Source organism: Barbus barbus, assembly GCF_936440315.1.
Source record: "Barbus barbus genome assembly, chromosome: 41".
In the NCBI taxonomy this organism is placed as follows: Eukaryota; Metazoa; Chordata; class Actinopteri; order Cypriniformes; family Cyprinidae; genus Barbus; species Barbus barbus.
In genome coordinates, this window is record NC_136719.1 from 10,958,450 (window position 1) to 10,974,652 (window position 16,203).

The following is a 16,203-nucleotide window of genomic DNA, read 5'->3' on the forward strand; positions in this document are numbered from 1 at the left end:
GGGCCGGAAGCAGAGCTGTGACATCAGAGCGACGCTGAGGTCAGAAGCCCTCTCTTACAGCCATCTTGGATCCTGTGCCCTGAACAAGTGAGTGCTTCTGTGTTACATCTACTGTCATCCAACGCTGTTTTGAGGCTTTTGACCTCTGATTTACTACTTGTATTGACGCGTTAGTGTTCATCTGTGCTGAACGGTAAAGATTTGTTTATTTGGCTTGATCGTTGAGAAAATATCTTAATGAATACAACCGGCAGACTGTTCAAAATGGGGCGAGACGTGCCGTTGCTCGCTGTGCGCGAGGACTGTAACAAAACGTTCAAATCATACGAAATATAGTTTTATAAACGACTAGAGCGATATGTGGGACAAGTCTTCAATGTAATGACAAAAAGAACTTGCTTTGTGTGCGTCAGTAATAATCACTCAGTAAAGTTGATCTCGCCTATTAAACAAATAATTTTGAAACACACAGAGGTAAATTAAGTTACACATATTATGATAACACTATATTATGAAAGATCAAAAACGAATTTCCTGCTGTTTTGTTATTATTTGGGTAGTGTTTTCTCTAACAGCTGCTCCGTTACACACACGTGAAATGGTCATCACTACACGCGCGCGCCTGTAAAACAATGCTTTTGTGTAGTTCTGGTATTGGATAGGCTATATTATGTGTTTGGGTTTTTATAAAACTCAGTTTCCGTACAGTGGACTTGACTGTTATCATTCGAGCTCGAGACTTGATCAGATGTGAACACAGCAGTGGGTTTAATTCAGCAGGCTGTTAACAGCTGACAGCAGAGGCCTAACTCACATGAAGAGGCCTAGTGTACTGCTCACTTTGAATAGCCACATGAGCACAGACTAACACATGTCTAAAACATATACTTAATTTTTTGCAAAGCTTGTAATGTTTGTGTATTGTCGATTCCTGTTGCAGTCCAGAATGCCAGGCGAAGCCACAGAAACTGTCCCTGTTACAGAGCAGGAGATGCAGCAGCCCCAGGCTGAGACGGGTTAGTACTGCCTTTAAATGTGCATGTCTGATTAAACAAACGCAGGTTGTGTGAGGGGTCCTGGAGCTATAGTGTTCATCCTTTTGGTAGTTTTGTAGTTTTTTTTTTTAAATAAGGCAGTTACTGTAAGTTGATCAGTCTATTTTATGGTGTTTTTGCACCTGTTTTAGATTTTCTTCAGGGTTTTTTTATATCCTCTACCAGCTGTTGTGGAAACATCAACTAGAGCTTCTCTAGTTGGAGTGGTGACCTGTTTTATTGGGTGGGGATGCTGTTTGAGTCAGATTTCTCCACCTAGAGGTTTTTAGGTTAATGTTTTTGAGCCCCTCCCTGGATTAAAAAAAAACTGCACTAGTTCTGTCAAAGGGATAGTTCTGCCCATTTTTATGTTGATCCAAACCTGCATGGACTTCTTCTGTGGAACACAAAAGAAGATATTTTGGAGAATGTTATTGACTTTAATTTTCAGAAGGAAAAAAAACAGGATTTTTTTATTATTATATAAAGTATCTTTTGTCAACAGGAAATAAGAAATGAATACGTTTTGGGGGGAGAATTAACTCTTTAAGCTCCAGCTCATACCTTCAGTGTAGTTTTTGATTTCATGATTTATGTATTGATTGGTTATGAGGTAGTAACAACATTTGGTCCTGAAAAATTAGTGATCCAGGACTGCCTTGCCCAACTGTGTGTTTGCCTGTACTGATTAATATTACACTAAAGTAGGGGTGTGCGATATGACTATTTTTGATCGTGGACGATAATGTCTCCACGATCTGCTTTTGAAGAAATATCGTAGTATCGTGCTACAGCACACATTATATCAAATACATTTCTGGCGCCTCCGTCAGAATATTTATTTTTGGGAGAACTATTCATTTAACGTTAACAAAACAACAAAACGCAAAGAGAAAAATCACTCACTATTCTTGACTGAAAAACTTTAATACAGTTGCTTTAGGAATCAGTGTGTATTGTTTTGTTTTTATGTGTTCATTCAATTTCATTGAATGCTCCTGCTAAATACACCTATTGTACCTGAAAAGTTTGTTTTATTTGTATATTATGTGTATTTGTAATGTGTATCTTTGTTCTTATTTTTTAATAAGAAAGATAAAAATGATGACAGATTTTTATCGTCACCCACTTTGGCCTAAATATCTGAAAAAAAAATAATTTTAAATTCTAAAAAAAAAATTGAGATATTTTTTCCATATCGCCCACCCCTACACTAAAGTTGAGTTGTGATATTGAAAGCACATGCATCTTTAAATTTTTGTGCATGGAATATGGACAGTACCAATCTGCATGAACATTTTCCTAACATTTCACTGAACTTGAGTGATTACGACCTGAATAGCTGTAAACATTTATAAGATGTTTTTTTGTTGTTGTTTTTTAAGATATTGGCTTAGATTAGAAAGTGGATTGTTCTTTATTGGAGGGATTTATTGTACAGGAATGTATTTGTAAGGCTCTGTGGTTTTTGTGAAGATAATCATGCAATTTAGTTTGTTTACAAAAGAAGTCTCCTAATGATTCTGGTTCTTGTAATGGAAGTGAAGTGAAGTGACATACTGCCAAGTTAGAAGTGCATCTTGTGGCCTATTATTGATAATTTACCGAGACTGATTGTGGGATTACAGTTCATTATTTTAACCAGCAGTGTGGTAAAGTTTTAAACACAAATGCGCACAAGACCTATCTGATCTCATGCATCTTTGCTTGCTCGCGCACTGACCCAGAAGGATATTGTTTTTAGCCAAGTTTATATTGCTCTGTGATCATTATTTCACAAAATATTTGTTTAGACTTGTTTTTAATTGGGATCCTTTACTGTAGAAGCAACACACCACTTTTTTTAATATATTTTCAACAAAATGCAGTTTATTACGTGTCTCTGAGGGCATTTGCTTACTAATATTCACTATTTCATTTTTGTTACAACTTTATTTGCTGAATAAGCAATATTACACTGTTTAACTGAGTGATTGTCCTTTCAGATTTTTAGTAAATTGTCATTAAAGGTGCCATAGGTGATTGTCTTCAGAAACATTTTTTGTTATTCTGGTTGAAGTCTCTTCACATCCTGATAGCAATCATTAAGTTAAGTGGTCTAAATGTATTTCTGTATTTATATATTCTGTGGAAGGTGTAGGACCAAGAAATGTTCGTCCAATCAAAATGCTTGGTCCGAGCGTTTTAATTGGCTTTCCTACCTGCCTGTCAACATATGTATTTGCATACCTCTGCGCACCCTGTTCGCGCAGACAGGACACGTCGTCAGCGCGTTCACGCACGCTGTGCAGACAGAGCGAGAATGGCAGGCAAACATCAACCCGATCTTCCTTCCTGGTATTGTAGTACTTTTACTAACTGTGCTATAAAATTTTCTCACCGGTGAATGACACATGATGTAGCCCAGCGGTTCCCAATTCCAGTCCTCGTGCCCTCCCGCTCTGCATATTTTGTATGTCTCGCGCTTAGTTAACACACCTGATTCAGATGACCAGCTTGTTAGAAGAGAGCTACGTGCATGAACTGTGTTGCGATTGACATGCTCCCTACATAGAATTCATTGCTCCCTACTCCCTGAGCAGGGAAATCTGTTGAAGTTTTTCACTTCGGAAGTCGGAACATTCATTCACGGATTTACGCTGCTCAGCATCTTCACACACAGATGAAACTTACAAGAGAAGTGTGACATAATATACCTCGGTAAATAAATGAATACAATTTAAATTCACGTCTCGTACACTTTAATGCCCTTTGTATGGAACATACGCTTTGAACTGGAATCATAGCGAAATATCTGGTGATGTCCACTTCGCATGGCACTTATGACTTGCGGTCGAACAGAACAACCATCAGACGTGATAAGATATACAAATGAAATGTGCAGAGCGGGGAGGGCGCGAGGACTGTAATTGGGAACCGTTGATGTAACCTATTGTAGTAATTTAATGTTGTCTCTGGTGTTCTGCTCTTTGAGCGTATGTGTGTTATGGGGGCGTGGCTTTGGATGGCGATTGCAGGGAGGGTGGGACGTTTGCTTTCAGGCTAAAGTTAGCATTTTCCAAGATCTCCTATTGCACCTTTAAATCTAATTTACCATAAAATATTGATTAAGTCTGCATCACAATACTGAAGTGGGTAACAATTTCCAGTTTACATGGGCTTTAAATGTGCCACAGATTGTGTTAAGTTTTGAACAAAGTTAGTTTATTACAAATCTTTTTAGATGCTGTAGTTCATTGCCAGTTCCTATCTGGTTCACGCATGTGCAAGTGAAGTGAAGTGAAGTGACATTCAGCCAAGTATGGTGACCCATACTCGGAATTCGTGCTCTGCATTTAACCCAGTTGAGTGGTGTTTTTACAAAGTCTTAAAATTCTAACCAGATAATCAAGGTGTGTTTGGTTTGATTTAGTTGTCCTTTTGTGGAGCGATATAACACATTTGTGCAATTGACAGCATCCCTCATAACTAGCATGGCTGTGATGGTTTACACCATGCACTTTGTAATTGCCAAAAAAGTCACTTTAGCCCTTTTATTTCCATTAGCCACACCTGCTGCTGCGGCCCCTGCTCCCTCTCAGGCAAAGCCTAAAGAGGGGAAAACTAACCCCAAGCTGTCCTCTTCTCCTCACACCACCGCTCCTAAGCCAGTTCCTGCTGGACGCAGGAAACGCTCCTCTCTATCTGCCTCCTCAAGCTCCCCTACCTCTCCTAAATCTGCCTCTGGCCCTCGTCCTACCCCTCTATGCTCCCCTTTGGCCTCTCCTCCATCTGACTGTCCTGTAGCTGGGAAAGCTGAGCAAACTGCTCCCAAGGTGGTAAAGGCTGGCAAACAAGGGAAGCAACAGAAAGCAAAGAATTTTAAACCTGCTGAACCTGAGCAAGCAGCTCCCTCTGCTTCTAAGCCTGCTCAGGATCCTGCAGCAATTGCAGCTCTGCCGTCTCTTGCTATACCAGTACCAGAGGTAGCAAAATCAGCAGGAGATGGAAATGCTTCCCCTGTCTCTCCCAAAGTTGCCGTGGCTCCTGTTGCCTTTAAAGTAACCTCTAAATCTGCTGCTCCAGCACCAAAGTCATTTTCAGAAGCTGTGGCCGCCAGTCCACCCAAAGTGGCTGAAGCCCCCAAGATTGCCCGTGAAGTTTCAAAAGTAGCAACCCCTGCTGTTTCAGAACCCAAGACTCCTTTGCCTTCAAAAGCAGCTGTTAAGCCCGGCCCTGCCCAAGTGCCAAATGTAAAACCAGCCACTGCTGCTCCCACAAAACCTGCTCCTGCAGCATTTGAGGATGATGATCTCCCACCTCTCTTACCACCTGAGAATCCTTTTACAATGCCTGCTTTCCCCCCTATGCCACCTAGTACAATGCCTGTAGTTACCCCGCCAGCTCCTAAAGCAGAACCTGTCTCTACCAGTAAAGTTGAATCTGCCCCTAAAGCAAAGGATGCTCCCAAAGCTAAGCCAGCTCCTAAGGTTGAACAGAAAGCAGCACCTGCCCCAAAAGTTGAGGCTGCACCTAAAATTGACCCTATCCCCACCCCTAAAGTTGACCCTACTCCTGCCCCTAAAGTTGCAATCACTTCTGTCCCTAAGACGGAGGCTGCTCCTGCATCTAAAGCTCAAGCTGTCCCTAAGGTTGAGGCTGCTCCTGCACCTAAAGATAAGTCTTCCCCAAGCCCTAAAGCTGAGCCTGTTTCTGCCCCTAAGGTTGAGGCTGCCCCTAAAGCTGAGTCTGCTCCTGCCGCTAAAGTTAAGCCTGTTTCTGCTCCCAAAGCTGAGGCTGCTCCTGCACCTAAAGTTAAGTTTTCCCCTAGCCCTAAAATTGAGCCTGTTCCTGCCCCTAAAGCTGACTCTGCTCCTGCCCCTAAAGTTAAGCTTGCTCCAGCCCCTAAAGCTGAGCCTGCCCCTGCTTCTAAAGCTGAGGCTGCTCCTGTCCCTAAAGGCAATCCTACTCCTAAATCTGAGGCTGCCCCTAAAGTTAAGCCTGTTCCTGCCCCTAAAGCTGAGGCTGCTCCTGCCCCTAAAGTTAAGCCTGCTTCTGCCCCTAAAGCTGAGCCTGCCCCTGCTTCTAAAGCTGAGGCTGCTCCTGCCCTTAAAGGCAAGCCTACTACTAAAGTTGAGGCTAACCCTAAAGTTAAGCCTGTTCCTGCCTCTAAAGTTGAGGCTGCTGTTCCTAAGGTTGAGGCTTCTGCCCCTAAAGTTAAGCCTGTTCCTGCCTCTAAAGTTGAGGCTGCTGTTCCTAAGGTTGAGGCTTCTGCCCCTAAAGTTGAGGCTACCCCTAAAGTTAAGCCTGTTCCTGCCTCTAAAGTTGAGGCTGCTGTTCCTAAGGTTGAGGCTTCTGCCCCTAAAGTTGAGGCTTCTGCCCCTAAATTTGAGGCTACCCCGAAAGTTAAGCCTGTTCCTGCCTCTAAAGTTGAGGCTGCTGTTCCTAAGGTTGAGGCTTCTGCCCCTAAAGTTGAGGCTACCCCTAAAGTTAAGGCTGTTCCTGCCTCTAAGGTTGAGGCTGCTGCTCCTAAGGATGAGGCTGCTGCCCCTAAAGTTGAGGCTACCCCTAAAGTTAAGGCTGTTCCTGCCTCTAAGGTTGAGGCTGCTGCCCCTAAAGTTAAGCCTGTTCCTGCCTCTAAAGTTGAGGCTGCTGTTCCTAAGGTTGAGGCTTCTTCCCCTAAAGTTGAGGCTACCCCTAAAGTTAAGCCTGTTCCTGCCTCTAAAGTTGAGGCTGCTGCTCCTAAGGTTGAGGCTGCTGCCCCTAAAGTTAAGTCTGCTCCGGCCCCTAAAGTTGAGGCTGCCCCTACCACTAAAGCTGAACCTGTCCTTGTCACTAAATTTGAGCCAGCCCCTGTTCCCAAACCAGTTAAAGCCCCATCCATACTGGAGCCAGTCATCAAGAACGACAAGGGTATCTCTTTCTATCGCTTTCTATCTGTTTTTGCTTTTTATGCTTGGTATCTATTGCCAAATGTTTCCTCCCCACAAATTCTTTAGGGTCACTTCATGAGTGAAAGTTAGCCTGGTAACTGTACGGTCTGGAAATCGCCTTTCCTTAGTCTTTGAGTAAAATTAAGGCTTCAGTTGGATGCTTTTCAGGAAGTAGTTCAAAGAGCATAGGGCCAATAGTTAGTTGAATGATTTATCAATGTGGATATTGTTCAGAGTTATAAGCATAATGGCAATTTACGTTTGCTTATATTTTTATGTATATTTAAGGTGTATTAAAGTATTTGTGCAATTTAAACACTGTAAAACTGATCCACCCTTTTCTCCATTGCCATTGAAGATTTTGATTATTCCAACAGGATTTTTGGTGAAAATATGTAAACTTAATGTGTCTTGGTGTTAGGGTCTGGTACTGAATCTGACAGTGACGAATCTGTTCCTGACCTGGAGGAGCAGGACTCTGCACAGACACAAACACAACAGGCACAGGTTAGATCATTTTGATCAGTGCATACAAAAAGCATCAATTTGCCTCTCCTTTATTTTCTCTCACCATTTAATTTACAATTTTGCGTTGACATGAATTGAAATTGCATTCCCTTTCCATAGCTTGCAGCTGCAGCTGAAATCGATGAGGAACCAGTCAGCAAAGCAAAACAAAGCAGGAGTGAGAAGAAAGCCAGAAAGGTAGGTCATCCACAGGAACCGAATGAATGTAATTTTAACACCAAATTCAATTAGAATTAATGCAGTGTTGTTTATCTGTATCCTTTTTTCTTTTTGCCAGGCCATGTCCAAATTGGGGTTGAGACAAGTTGCTGGTGTTACCAGAGTAACCATTCGCAAGTCCAAGAACATTCTCTTTGTCATCACCAAACCAGATGTCTACAAAAGTCCAGCTTCAGATACTTACATCGTCTTCGGTGAGGCCAAGGTAAAGATTAGAATAAAATCTGCTTTCTTCTTAAAGGTTGGTGTGAACTTCTGTCTCAGCCCTGTTTTGGTTGATAACTAATTCTTCATGCCAACTTTGCCAGGCGATCTAGAGCTAAGTGACCTCTTGATGATGATTTAAACAGTTTGACTTTCGTTCTTCTGAGTCTGATGAAGCCAAACTTTCTGTCCTGAGAGAGAGAACTTTCACAGTGGTTAAGTGAACAACACATTGAAGCTATCAAAACAACTAAAATCCTGATGCTTTCTGCTCCTCTCAGATTGAAGATCTGTCCCAGCAAGCTCAGTTAGCAGCCGCAGAGAAATTCAAGGTTCAAGGAGAAGCCGTTTCAAACATTCAGGAAAACACACAGACGCCCACAGTACAGGAGGAGAGCGAAGAGGAAGAGGTGAGTGTTAATACTATTGTGATTGTTGATGTGTTCAACAAATGTGAAAAGTAAATGTCCACATTCATGAGTGATTTGTTTTACCATTTGCAGGTTGATGAGACCGGAGTGGAAGTCAAGGACATTGAGCTGGTCATGTCACAGGCCAATGTATCCAGGGCAAAGGCTGTGCGTGCACTGAAGAATAACAATAATGACATTGTCAATGCTATTATGGTGAGTTATACTGATAACTTTATCTAAAAAACTCTAATTTCATGCAGTTTTATTTCAAAACTCTTCTGTGATGAATTAACATTTGACTTTCGTTCTTCTGAATTTGTCCTGAAGCCAGTTCATTTGTTCTGAGAAGACCTCAGGCTTTAAATGTGATGCTATGGTTTCAAGCAGTATTACTTAATTTATCTTTTTACTTGCCTTTACAGGAATTGACGATGTAGATGGAGATCAGGGACTGGGTCACATTAAGATGTTGCTGATTTGATCTACACTATTGTTTGTACAATTTATACCCAAGAGAAATAAAGGCGTGGCTTGATGAAATGATATATTTTTTTGTTTTTCTTTTGTTGGAAATGTATTTCATTGTTTGGTAAATTTGTCCAGAGCAGCTCAAAACATGAATTGCATAGAGAGCAAGGGAAAGTAAAAATATGAGCTAGTTCCTATCACTGTTAGAGGATGGATCTTTTTTTCTTTTTGTATAAAACATTTTCAAATAAAGATTGTAATGTCCAGTCGAGGCTGTGTCGTATTAAATATTTACTTTTTTAATAAGTGGAAGATTGTCACAGTTTTCATTTTAGTCCCGATTTCTATCAGCTATTTAGAATGTACAGTGTGTGGGATTTTTTTTGGAAAACTAACAGGGAACAGTCGGTGATCTCACGTGTTCACAGGCTTTTGTTTTATATACTAATGATCAAATACAATAATTAACTTGATGCCGCAATACTGAAATCTCGTCGAGACACATGCTTGCATACATCGTTAATCGGTAAACAAAAATAAGTGCTACTTCGTCTTTTAATGCGTTACTTAAATGTGTTGTGTAAGTTCTTGGCGAGTTATAGGAGTCATGAAGTACAGCACGTAATTTTAAATGCTCCTTTCTATGTCAAATCAGTTTATAAGACTAAAATGGCTATCAGATTACCTCTGGTTGGAGCAAATATGGAGTCAGTTATGAGATGGCAATGGAGGAAATGACAGTGATTGATGAGAAGAACAAGGTGAGTGATTTTTATTTGATTTATTTAATGGAAAGTCACTAGCATTTAAAAAGTCCACACAAAATGTGGATCTGTCATAATTTACTCACCCTCATTTAGAATAATTTTGGGAACTTAAACTAGTTGTTTCAGTTGTTTATGAGACTTGTTATAGCACTTGCATATACGGTATATATATATATATATATATATATATATATATATATATATATCTATATATATATATCGCACAAGTATACAAATCCTCCATAACTGACCAGGAGGGGGCGTACAAACATAAATCAACACTATGATTTACATTATTAAACATAACGAGCTTCATTATTTTTCCTATTTTTGGGAATAAATAAAAAGAACTGACTTGTCTCTTAATTATACACCATAAGGACAGATATTATGGATAAGTATTCATTCATTAAATCATTCATTCATGATTCTGATTCTGCTGCCAATGCTCATTCAGTCCTCATTCAGATCATCTGCTTGGTCTCTGTTGTTGGTGGTATTTCACTGATGGCTTGGTACCTCGACAAAACCCGGGTAACTCACCTAAGGTCAAAGCAGCTCTGGTTACTGTACAAGATGAAGTATCTGCTCACAAACATCAGAAATGTTTCTCATCTTGTCAGTATGTCTCGTAGGTCATGTCAGAGTGTCTGCTCCTCTCAGTCTACAAGGAGAATCTCTCTCAAATCTCATAGATCAAAGAAGACTTTTGAAGCAATTAGCAGTAATATGAAATATGAGAATGTGTTGGGCCTTCAGACGTATCGATTATACTCAACCTCCAGTAGAGAGACTTTCAAAGCAGAAGCTCCCATTGGAGTTTACCAGCACAGCAGGACTACTTTTCGGCTGCACTTACTTGTACTGAGGTCTTTTAATCGTCTCTCCAGACAAATAAACATGTACTTTAAGCAGAAACAGGCATCTGTGGTAGATTATGGGCAAGGTGGATTGATATCTCCAGTGCAGTGACCGCTAACCAGAACATCAAGACGAGTTCAGAGAGAGAGAGAGAGACGCACTGGAGAGTCCGGAGCTTTTATAGAGACACCTGCCATTGAGCAGGTCTGTGAAGCTTCCTCACATCAACCTTTGACCTCAGCCTATCCTGGACTACAGTTGTTCCACATAAATTCCTTAGTAAACAGATTTGGGTAGAGTTACAGCTATGTGGCCAATCACATTAACTCTGTATTCTCTAGAAATCCAGCAAAGCAAATTCATATGGAGGTATTACCAGATGATGGGCTCAAAAGGTCTAGAAGCAGAAAGCAAATAGTTATTGGTAATAAAATTGTGCAAACTCAGCTAAACATTAGTATAGGTACAAGACCAGAGATTGATACCAGTGTATCTAGTTCCTGGGATGAAGGATATCTCCACTTTGCCCATCATATCAATCGATACTTTGGAGCAAAAGTAGCAGATACTGTTGAGAAATCACCACATACTGAGGCGAACACCCTGAAGACTTCAGTCTCCTTGGACGCTCTACATACACCTACAGATCCACTTCTTCAGCCCAAATCCCCAGGCTTGTTCCACATGAGCAACCTCACCACACGCTTTGGGGAAAATTACACTTACATGGCCAACCACATCAACCGGTACTTTAAATGATCTGCAGCTTCAGAGAATGAGGAGGTGGATGGAGAGTTAAACCTTTACAGAGGTTCACATAAGTACACTGTGATCCAGAAAAAAACTGTCCTTCTTTGAGTGTCTGTTGAAACCCTCAACTATACCTGGCTTTGTGGGCAGCTACCTGGGAATGGGCTCTTCCAGGCATAGTGACCAGACCACAACTGTAACAAGGACCCCAGAGGAAATTCTGGATAAAACAGTGAGTCTTGCTGACTTTGGCATGACCAGAAATCATAATTAATTTATTCAGACACCCTTACTCAAGCATGTTTCCAACTGAATTTTGGAATGAGTTTCATTGTGTGAATGACATCTAGGAGTACTGATTTTTCCCCATTGGTCCATGTGCATTATAATGTTGTGATTGCTAAATTCACTTTGTAGCATTTAAAATTATAGATTTAAGCTTTACTGTTTTATATTTGCCTTGCTTAGACAAAATAGAATATATATTTTTTTATCATTTTTTTATCAAATTATTTTCAGCTCATTGTGTCAGCCAGAATTTTAATATCAATACATCCATTTGCATTACCTTGTAGTGCACCGTAAAAATATATATATATATATTCTTCAAAGTTAACAAAGATTATTCAAGTTTTTTTAAGTAGAAAAAAATATTTCCATCTTTCTCAAAATTTAATGATACTTGCTGTTTCTTTGTAATTAAGTGATGTGTAATTAAGAGTGAAAATAGTTTTAAAGTAAATCCTACAACATTATATATTTATTGAATTTTTTTATTATTATTTAAAAAAAAGAAAAAAAAAATTTTTTTCAGTGAATCTACTTTGAAGCCAATGAAATTGATTAATTATAGCAGGAAATCTGTTTTCTAGGTTTTAAGGAGGAGGAATGCAGATGAGATGACTAGAGTTCTACTGAAGAGACTGGAAAAGGCTACGGTGCCGTCATCTATCACTTCCTGTGTGGAGGAGCTGAACGCTCACCTCATTCAGCACCCAGCATGCAAGGCTGTGGTGTGGCAGGTAAAACACTCAATCCCTTCACCAAATATTGACCTCTATGTTACTGTAGAAATTCAGAATTTTCAGAAATTCAGTTCATTTCTTTGATTAAATATAGGAAAAGTCTGCACTGCAGCTGCTTAGACGCCGCCGTACCTTGTTCATCATAGGGAGAAGATGGGGGAAGAGATTTTAATTAAAACAGCCAGAGATCAGCTAAGCCCAAAGGTCAATCAAAAATAGCATCTGGCTTTTTTAAAATTCAGATTTTCGTGATCTCCTGACTGCTGTTCTCTTCTCACAGAGGTGTCTGCCGTAAGTGCCGTAGTGAACTGGGGAAAAAGTCCGAAAGCATTTATCTTCCGCAAATATAACCATGCTCCAGGACGACTTAGCCGCTATGCCGGAGGATCAGGATACCGGCTGTGGCAGGCCTTACGGGCCTTATCTGCTGCTCCAGGATATTTCCAGGAATTCCCTCTTCATGGCGACATTCACCAGGTCAGAACAGTCCATTGTAGACAGCTAGTAAATTTGAGGACTCAAAATATACTTGTATCCAGACCTTCTTTCCTTTCTTTTTTCTCCAGGATGGTGGTCTTATCCTCAATAACCCCTGTGCTCTGGCTGTCCATGAAAGCCAACTGCTGTGGCCCAGTCAGCCCTTCCAGTGTGTGCTGTCACTGGGAACTGGTTGCTATGATAACGCTAGAAGAGGGCCTGCAACCTCCACAAGTCTGAGAGCCAAAATCAGCAATCTGATCTGCAGCACCACCGATACCGAGGGTTAGTATCATGATATCGCTATGAGAAGCATTTTACATTTAGTAATATTACAAATAATAATTTCACAATTATTGTGTTCAATACACAATTTACAGTTTAATAATTTAAAAAAAGCTATCTTTCGTGGGTTGGTCTTACCACAATGAGCACAATTTTACAATTAATATTTTTACAATAAGTAATTGTGTACAATACACACATTATAATTATTGAATAATTAAAAAAATATTTTGTGGCTCTTATGGTGAAATAATTACTTTGGATAAAAGCATATGTTAATTGAATAAATTTATATTTAAATTCTGAATATAATTATAAAAATTAAGCTAAAAAGTAATAAAAAGTCATTTATTTTTGATGCTATGTACATTTAGTCAATCAAAATTGTGCTGTTTGGCACGCACTTGCAACGAATACTTTTGAAATTATTACTTGTGCACAATACACAATTTACAATTATTTAATAATTAAAAAGCGTTCTCTTTTGTGGCTCTTAAAATAATTACTTCAGATTAAAACAAAAGTTTTATTTGGATAAATGTATGTTTAAATCCTGAATGTAATTGTTAAAATAAAAAAGCTCAAATTTTTATTAGGAATAAATATATATATATATATATATATATATACACTATGTGCATTTAGCCAACTGTGCCGTTTTGCAAACACTTGCATACACTTCACTTAAAACAACAACAACAACAATCATTTGGATATATTGAGGTTCATACAAACATATTGTTCATACTGCCATTTTCAGGTGTTCAAATTCTATTGGATGACCTCTTATCACCGAATGTGTATTTCTGCTTTAACCCGATGCTGAGCTCAAACGTGACGCTAGATGAAAGCAGGCCTGAAGTGCTTCATCAGCTGCAGAAAGACACACAGCTGTACCTGGACCGGAACCGACCCAAACTGGAACGCCTGTGTGAAGTGCTGATGACTGAGCGCTCAGCAATCTGGAAAATAAGGGACTGGATCGGTGACAAAGCGTGGGAGCTGCAGCAGCACTGGGCTTGAGTGGACTTTACACTGCCAAGAATTCAGTTGAATTCCTGTAGCTCAAATAGTAGCGCATGGTGCTAGCAACGCCAAGGTCATGGGTTCGATTCCCAGGGAAAGCAAGAGCTGATAAAATGTAAAAACTGTAACATGAATGCAATATAAGTCGCTTTGGATAAAAGCGTCTGCTAAATGCATAAATGTAAATGTGATGTCCTTACTGGTTGCACAAGATGGTGAAGGGCTGTGTTTTGACAAGTTACAAATCAAGTTACAAATCAAATACACAGCCATTTTAGAACATATTGAGCAAAACAGTCTGTCTGAATGTCAATATTTATAAACGGATGTATTTATTTCTTTATTTCTGTTTTTTCAGATTTATGAAATGAAATAAAACTAAGAGCACTACTTCTATATAATCACTAGTTTATGTTTATGTGTTTAAAAATATATAATATATAAAAAGAAGATCAAAGCACATAACAGATTATGTAAAGTATAATTAAAAATTCAGGTATTTTTAATAGTTTAACCGTGAAGTTCAGACTATAGAAATCATGGGAAAACAGCGGAAATGCAGTGGTTTTGACATTTTAAATGTCATGGGATTGATTTTTAAAACAAAACAAAAACCTATGGATATTCTCTATAGTCCCTCTATAAAGATGCTAGAAAATCATTACCATACACAGAGACATATTATGGCAGTGTGATCATTTCCTTTAAATATTGGAGTCTCTAATCATGCTGATTTTAGTGATGTTTTCCATGCTTAAATGAACCAAACATAGTCATCGCTCATGTGACTAGCGCTGACTGGGACATCAGTCAAGAGCACTGTTTGTTATTTTGGACAGTTGTGCAAATTTGTCCCTCTGAGAAGTTATTTTACTTCAACCTCTACTTGAAACTGCAAACAACTGTGGATTTTTTTTATCACAGGATTTTTGACAGACTGCCATGGCTTAGGAGAAAAAACATGGAGTGTGCAATAATGATGCTTTTGTGAATTGAAAACAGACACAGGATCCTCCATCTGCATTGAACACTGAAGCCACTGGAATATCAACTTGGGTAAGTTTCATAATATTACACATATGATTTAATTTTTTATTTAGATTTTTATATTAAATAAATTTATATTTATTACATTTTTTATATTTAAATGTGTTTATATGAAAAGTTTTGTATCTAGCGTATATATCTGGTATTGCTATTTGAGTTCAACCATAACTGGCTGTAAAACAGTGTGATGTCACTGTTGGTTAAAAAATGTTTGTTTCATTATAATGTCATCCTCCTTTCTGACTTCAGCTGAGAGTTGTGAGTCAGCTGCTTCATTTGAATTACACTTGTCATTGAAGACAGTGTCAACAACACAGACAGATATAAACTGAGTTAGAGACTGTTAGTAGTTATGAATATAAACATTAATAATTGTGCATGGGAAAAAAACGGCTAACTGTAAAATGAGTTTACATTCATTCTAGTTTGCTTTTAGACCACTCACTAACTGTGAAATACCAATATCTTTCAACTGAGTATGGCTTTGTTAATGTAATGCAAAATAAGATAAAATAAAGACTCTTAAATGGTATTAAAACCACTGATTATTAATCAGCATATGAAGACAAAATTTGCTATCTTGCAGTTTATTACGGTGGCCCGAGAGAGCTCAACGTGCTGCAACTTCAGAAAACACATGCAAATAGAAAAAGCACCAGCAAATCAAGGAAACATTTTCATCAGTTTGACAGCAGGTGCTGCAAATGCTCACAACGCAAACAAATAAAGAAACGCACTGCAAATGCTCATAACTGCAAATACTCACAACACAACCAAATAAAGAATTTTTTTCATCAATTTGCAGCACCTGCTGTCAAATTGATGAAGTTGTTTTCTTAATTTGCAGGTGTTTTTTCTATTTGCAGCATGTTGAGCTCTCTCAGCCACCTTAGTTTATGGTTGTATAGTTATACAGTTTTGTTTATATTTAGATTCAACATCTCATGACAGGTTAAACAGCAGATGTTCTTCCAAACAAGCTGTAGTGCCACTTTAAGGCTGAACTGATAAAACCCTCAGAGTTATTCTGTCTGAACAGAGCCAGCTTACTGTGTCCGTGTGGACAGAGGTTTCATTGTCCCGTCTCTGGAGGAAGCGGTTCATTCAGGCTCGTGTCCTGCGCTGTACAGTTTGGTGCATGGCACTGCAGTGCTGCTGATGTCATACGCACCCCTGAGGATACTGAA

The 16,203-nt window shown here is 39.2% G+C and overlaps 3 protein-coding genes and 1 pseudogene across 4 annotated transcripts; all 4 read left to right on the forward strand.

The window, feature by feature from the left end:
* Positions 1–5: 5 nt before the first annotated feature.
* LOC306860291 (nascent polypeptide-associated complex subunit alpha) lies at positions 6–8,855 on the forward strand. Its single transcript, XM_079401911.1, has 8 exons — positions 6–87; positions 941–1,016; positions 7,368–7,453; positions 7,574–7,651; positions 7,752–7,898; positions 8,179–8,307; positions 8,401–8,523; positions 8,733–8,855. The coding sequence occupies exons 2-8, from the start codon at positions 947–949 to the stop codon at positions 8,745–8,747; spliced, it is 648 nt and encodes a 215-aa protein (XP_079258037.1). The 5' UTR covers positions 6–87; positions 941–946; the 3' UTR covers positions 8,748–8,855.
* LOC306860290 (uncharacterized protein) lies at positions 4,363–7,134 on the forward strand. Its single transcript, XM_079401910.1, has one exon. It carries the CDS (start codon positions 4,508–4,510, stop codon positions 7,010–7,012), a length of 2,505 nt encoding a protein of 834 aa, XP_079258036.1. The 5' UTR covers positions 4,363–4,507; the 3' UTR covers positions 7,013–7,134.
* A 642-nt stretch (positions 8,856–9,497) lies between the features above and the next one.
* Positions 9,498–11,264, forward strand: LOC306860503 (annotated as a pseudogene). Its single transcript has 2 exons — positions 9,498–9,539; positions 10,611–11,264. The product of its transcript is annotated as an uncharacterized misc_RNA (transcript).
* Positions 11,265–11,316: 52 nt separating this feature from the next.
* LOC306860504 (calcium-independent phospholipase A2-gamma-like) lies at positions 11,317–13,966 on the forward strand (the record flags this gene model as incomplete). The annotated part of the gene is made up of 6 exons (XM_079402237.1): positions 11,317–11,388; positions 12,029–12,178; positions 12,302–12,385; positions 12,464–12,658; positions 12,748–12,943; positions 13,704–13,966. 6 exons carry the CDS (start codon positions 11,317–11,319, stop codon positions 13,964–13,966), a joined length of 960 nt encoding a protein of 319 aa, XP_079258363.1.
* Positions 13,967–16,203: the final 2,237 nt, after the last annotated feature.

Coding starts and splice junctions, on each gene's coding strand:
- LOC306860291 (XM_079401911.1), top strand. CDS start 947: ATGCCAGGCGAAGCCACAGAAACTGTCCCTGTTACAGAGCAGGAGATG. Junction 7,652..7,751: donor GTGAGAAGAAAGCCAGAAAG/GTAGGTCATCCA, acceptor TCTTTTTGCCAG/GCCATGTCCAAATTGGGGTT. Junction 7,899..8,178: donor TCGTCTTCGGTGAGGCCAAG/GTAAAGATTAGA, acceptor TGCTCCTCTCAG/ATTGAAGATCTGTCCCAGCA.
- LOC306860290 (XM_079401910.1), top strand. CDS start 4,508: ATGGCTGTGATGGTTTACACCATGCACTTTGTAATTGCCAAAAAAGTC.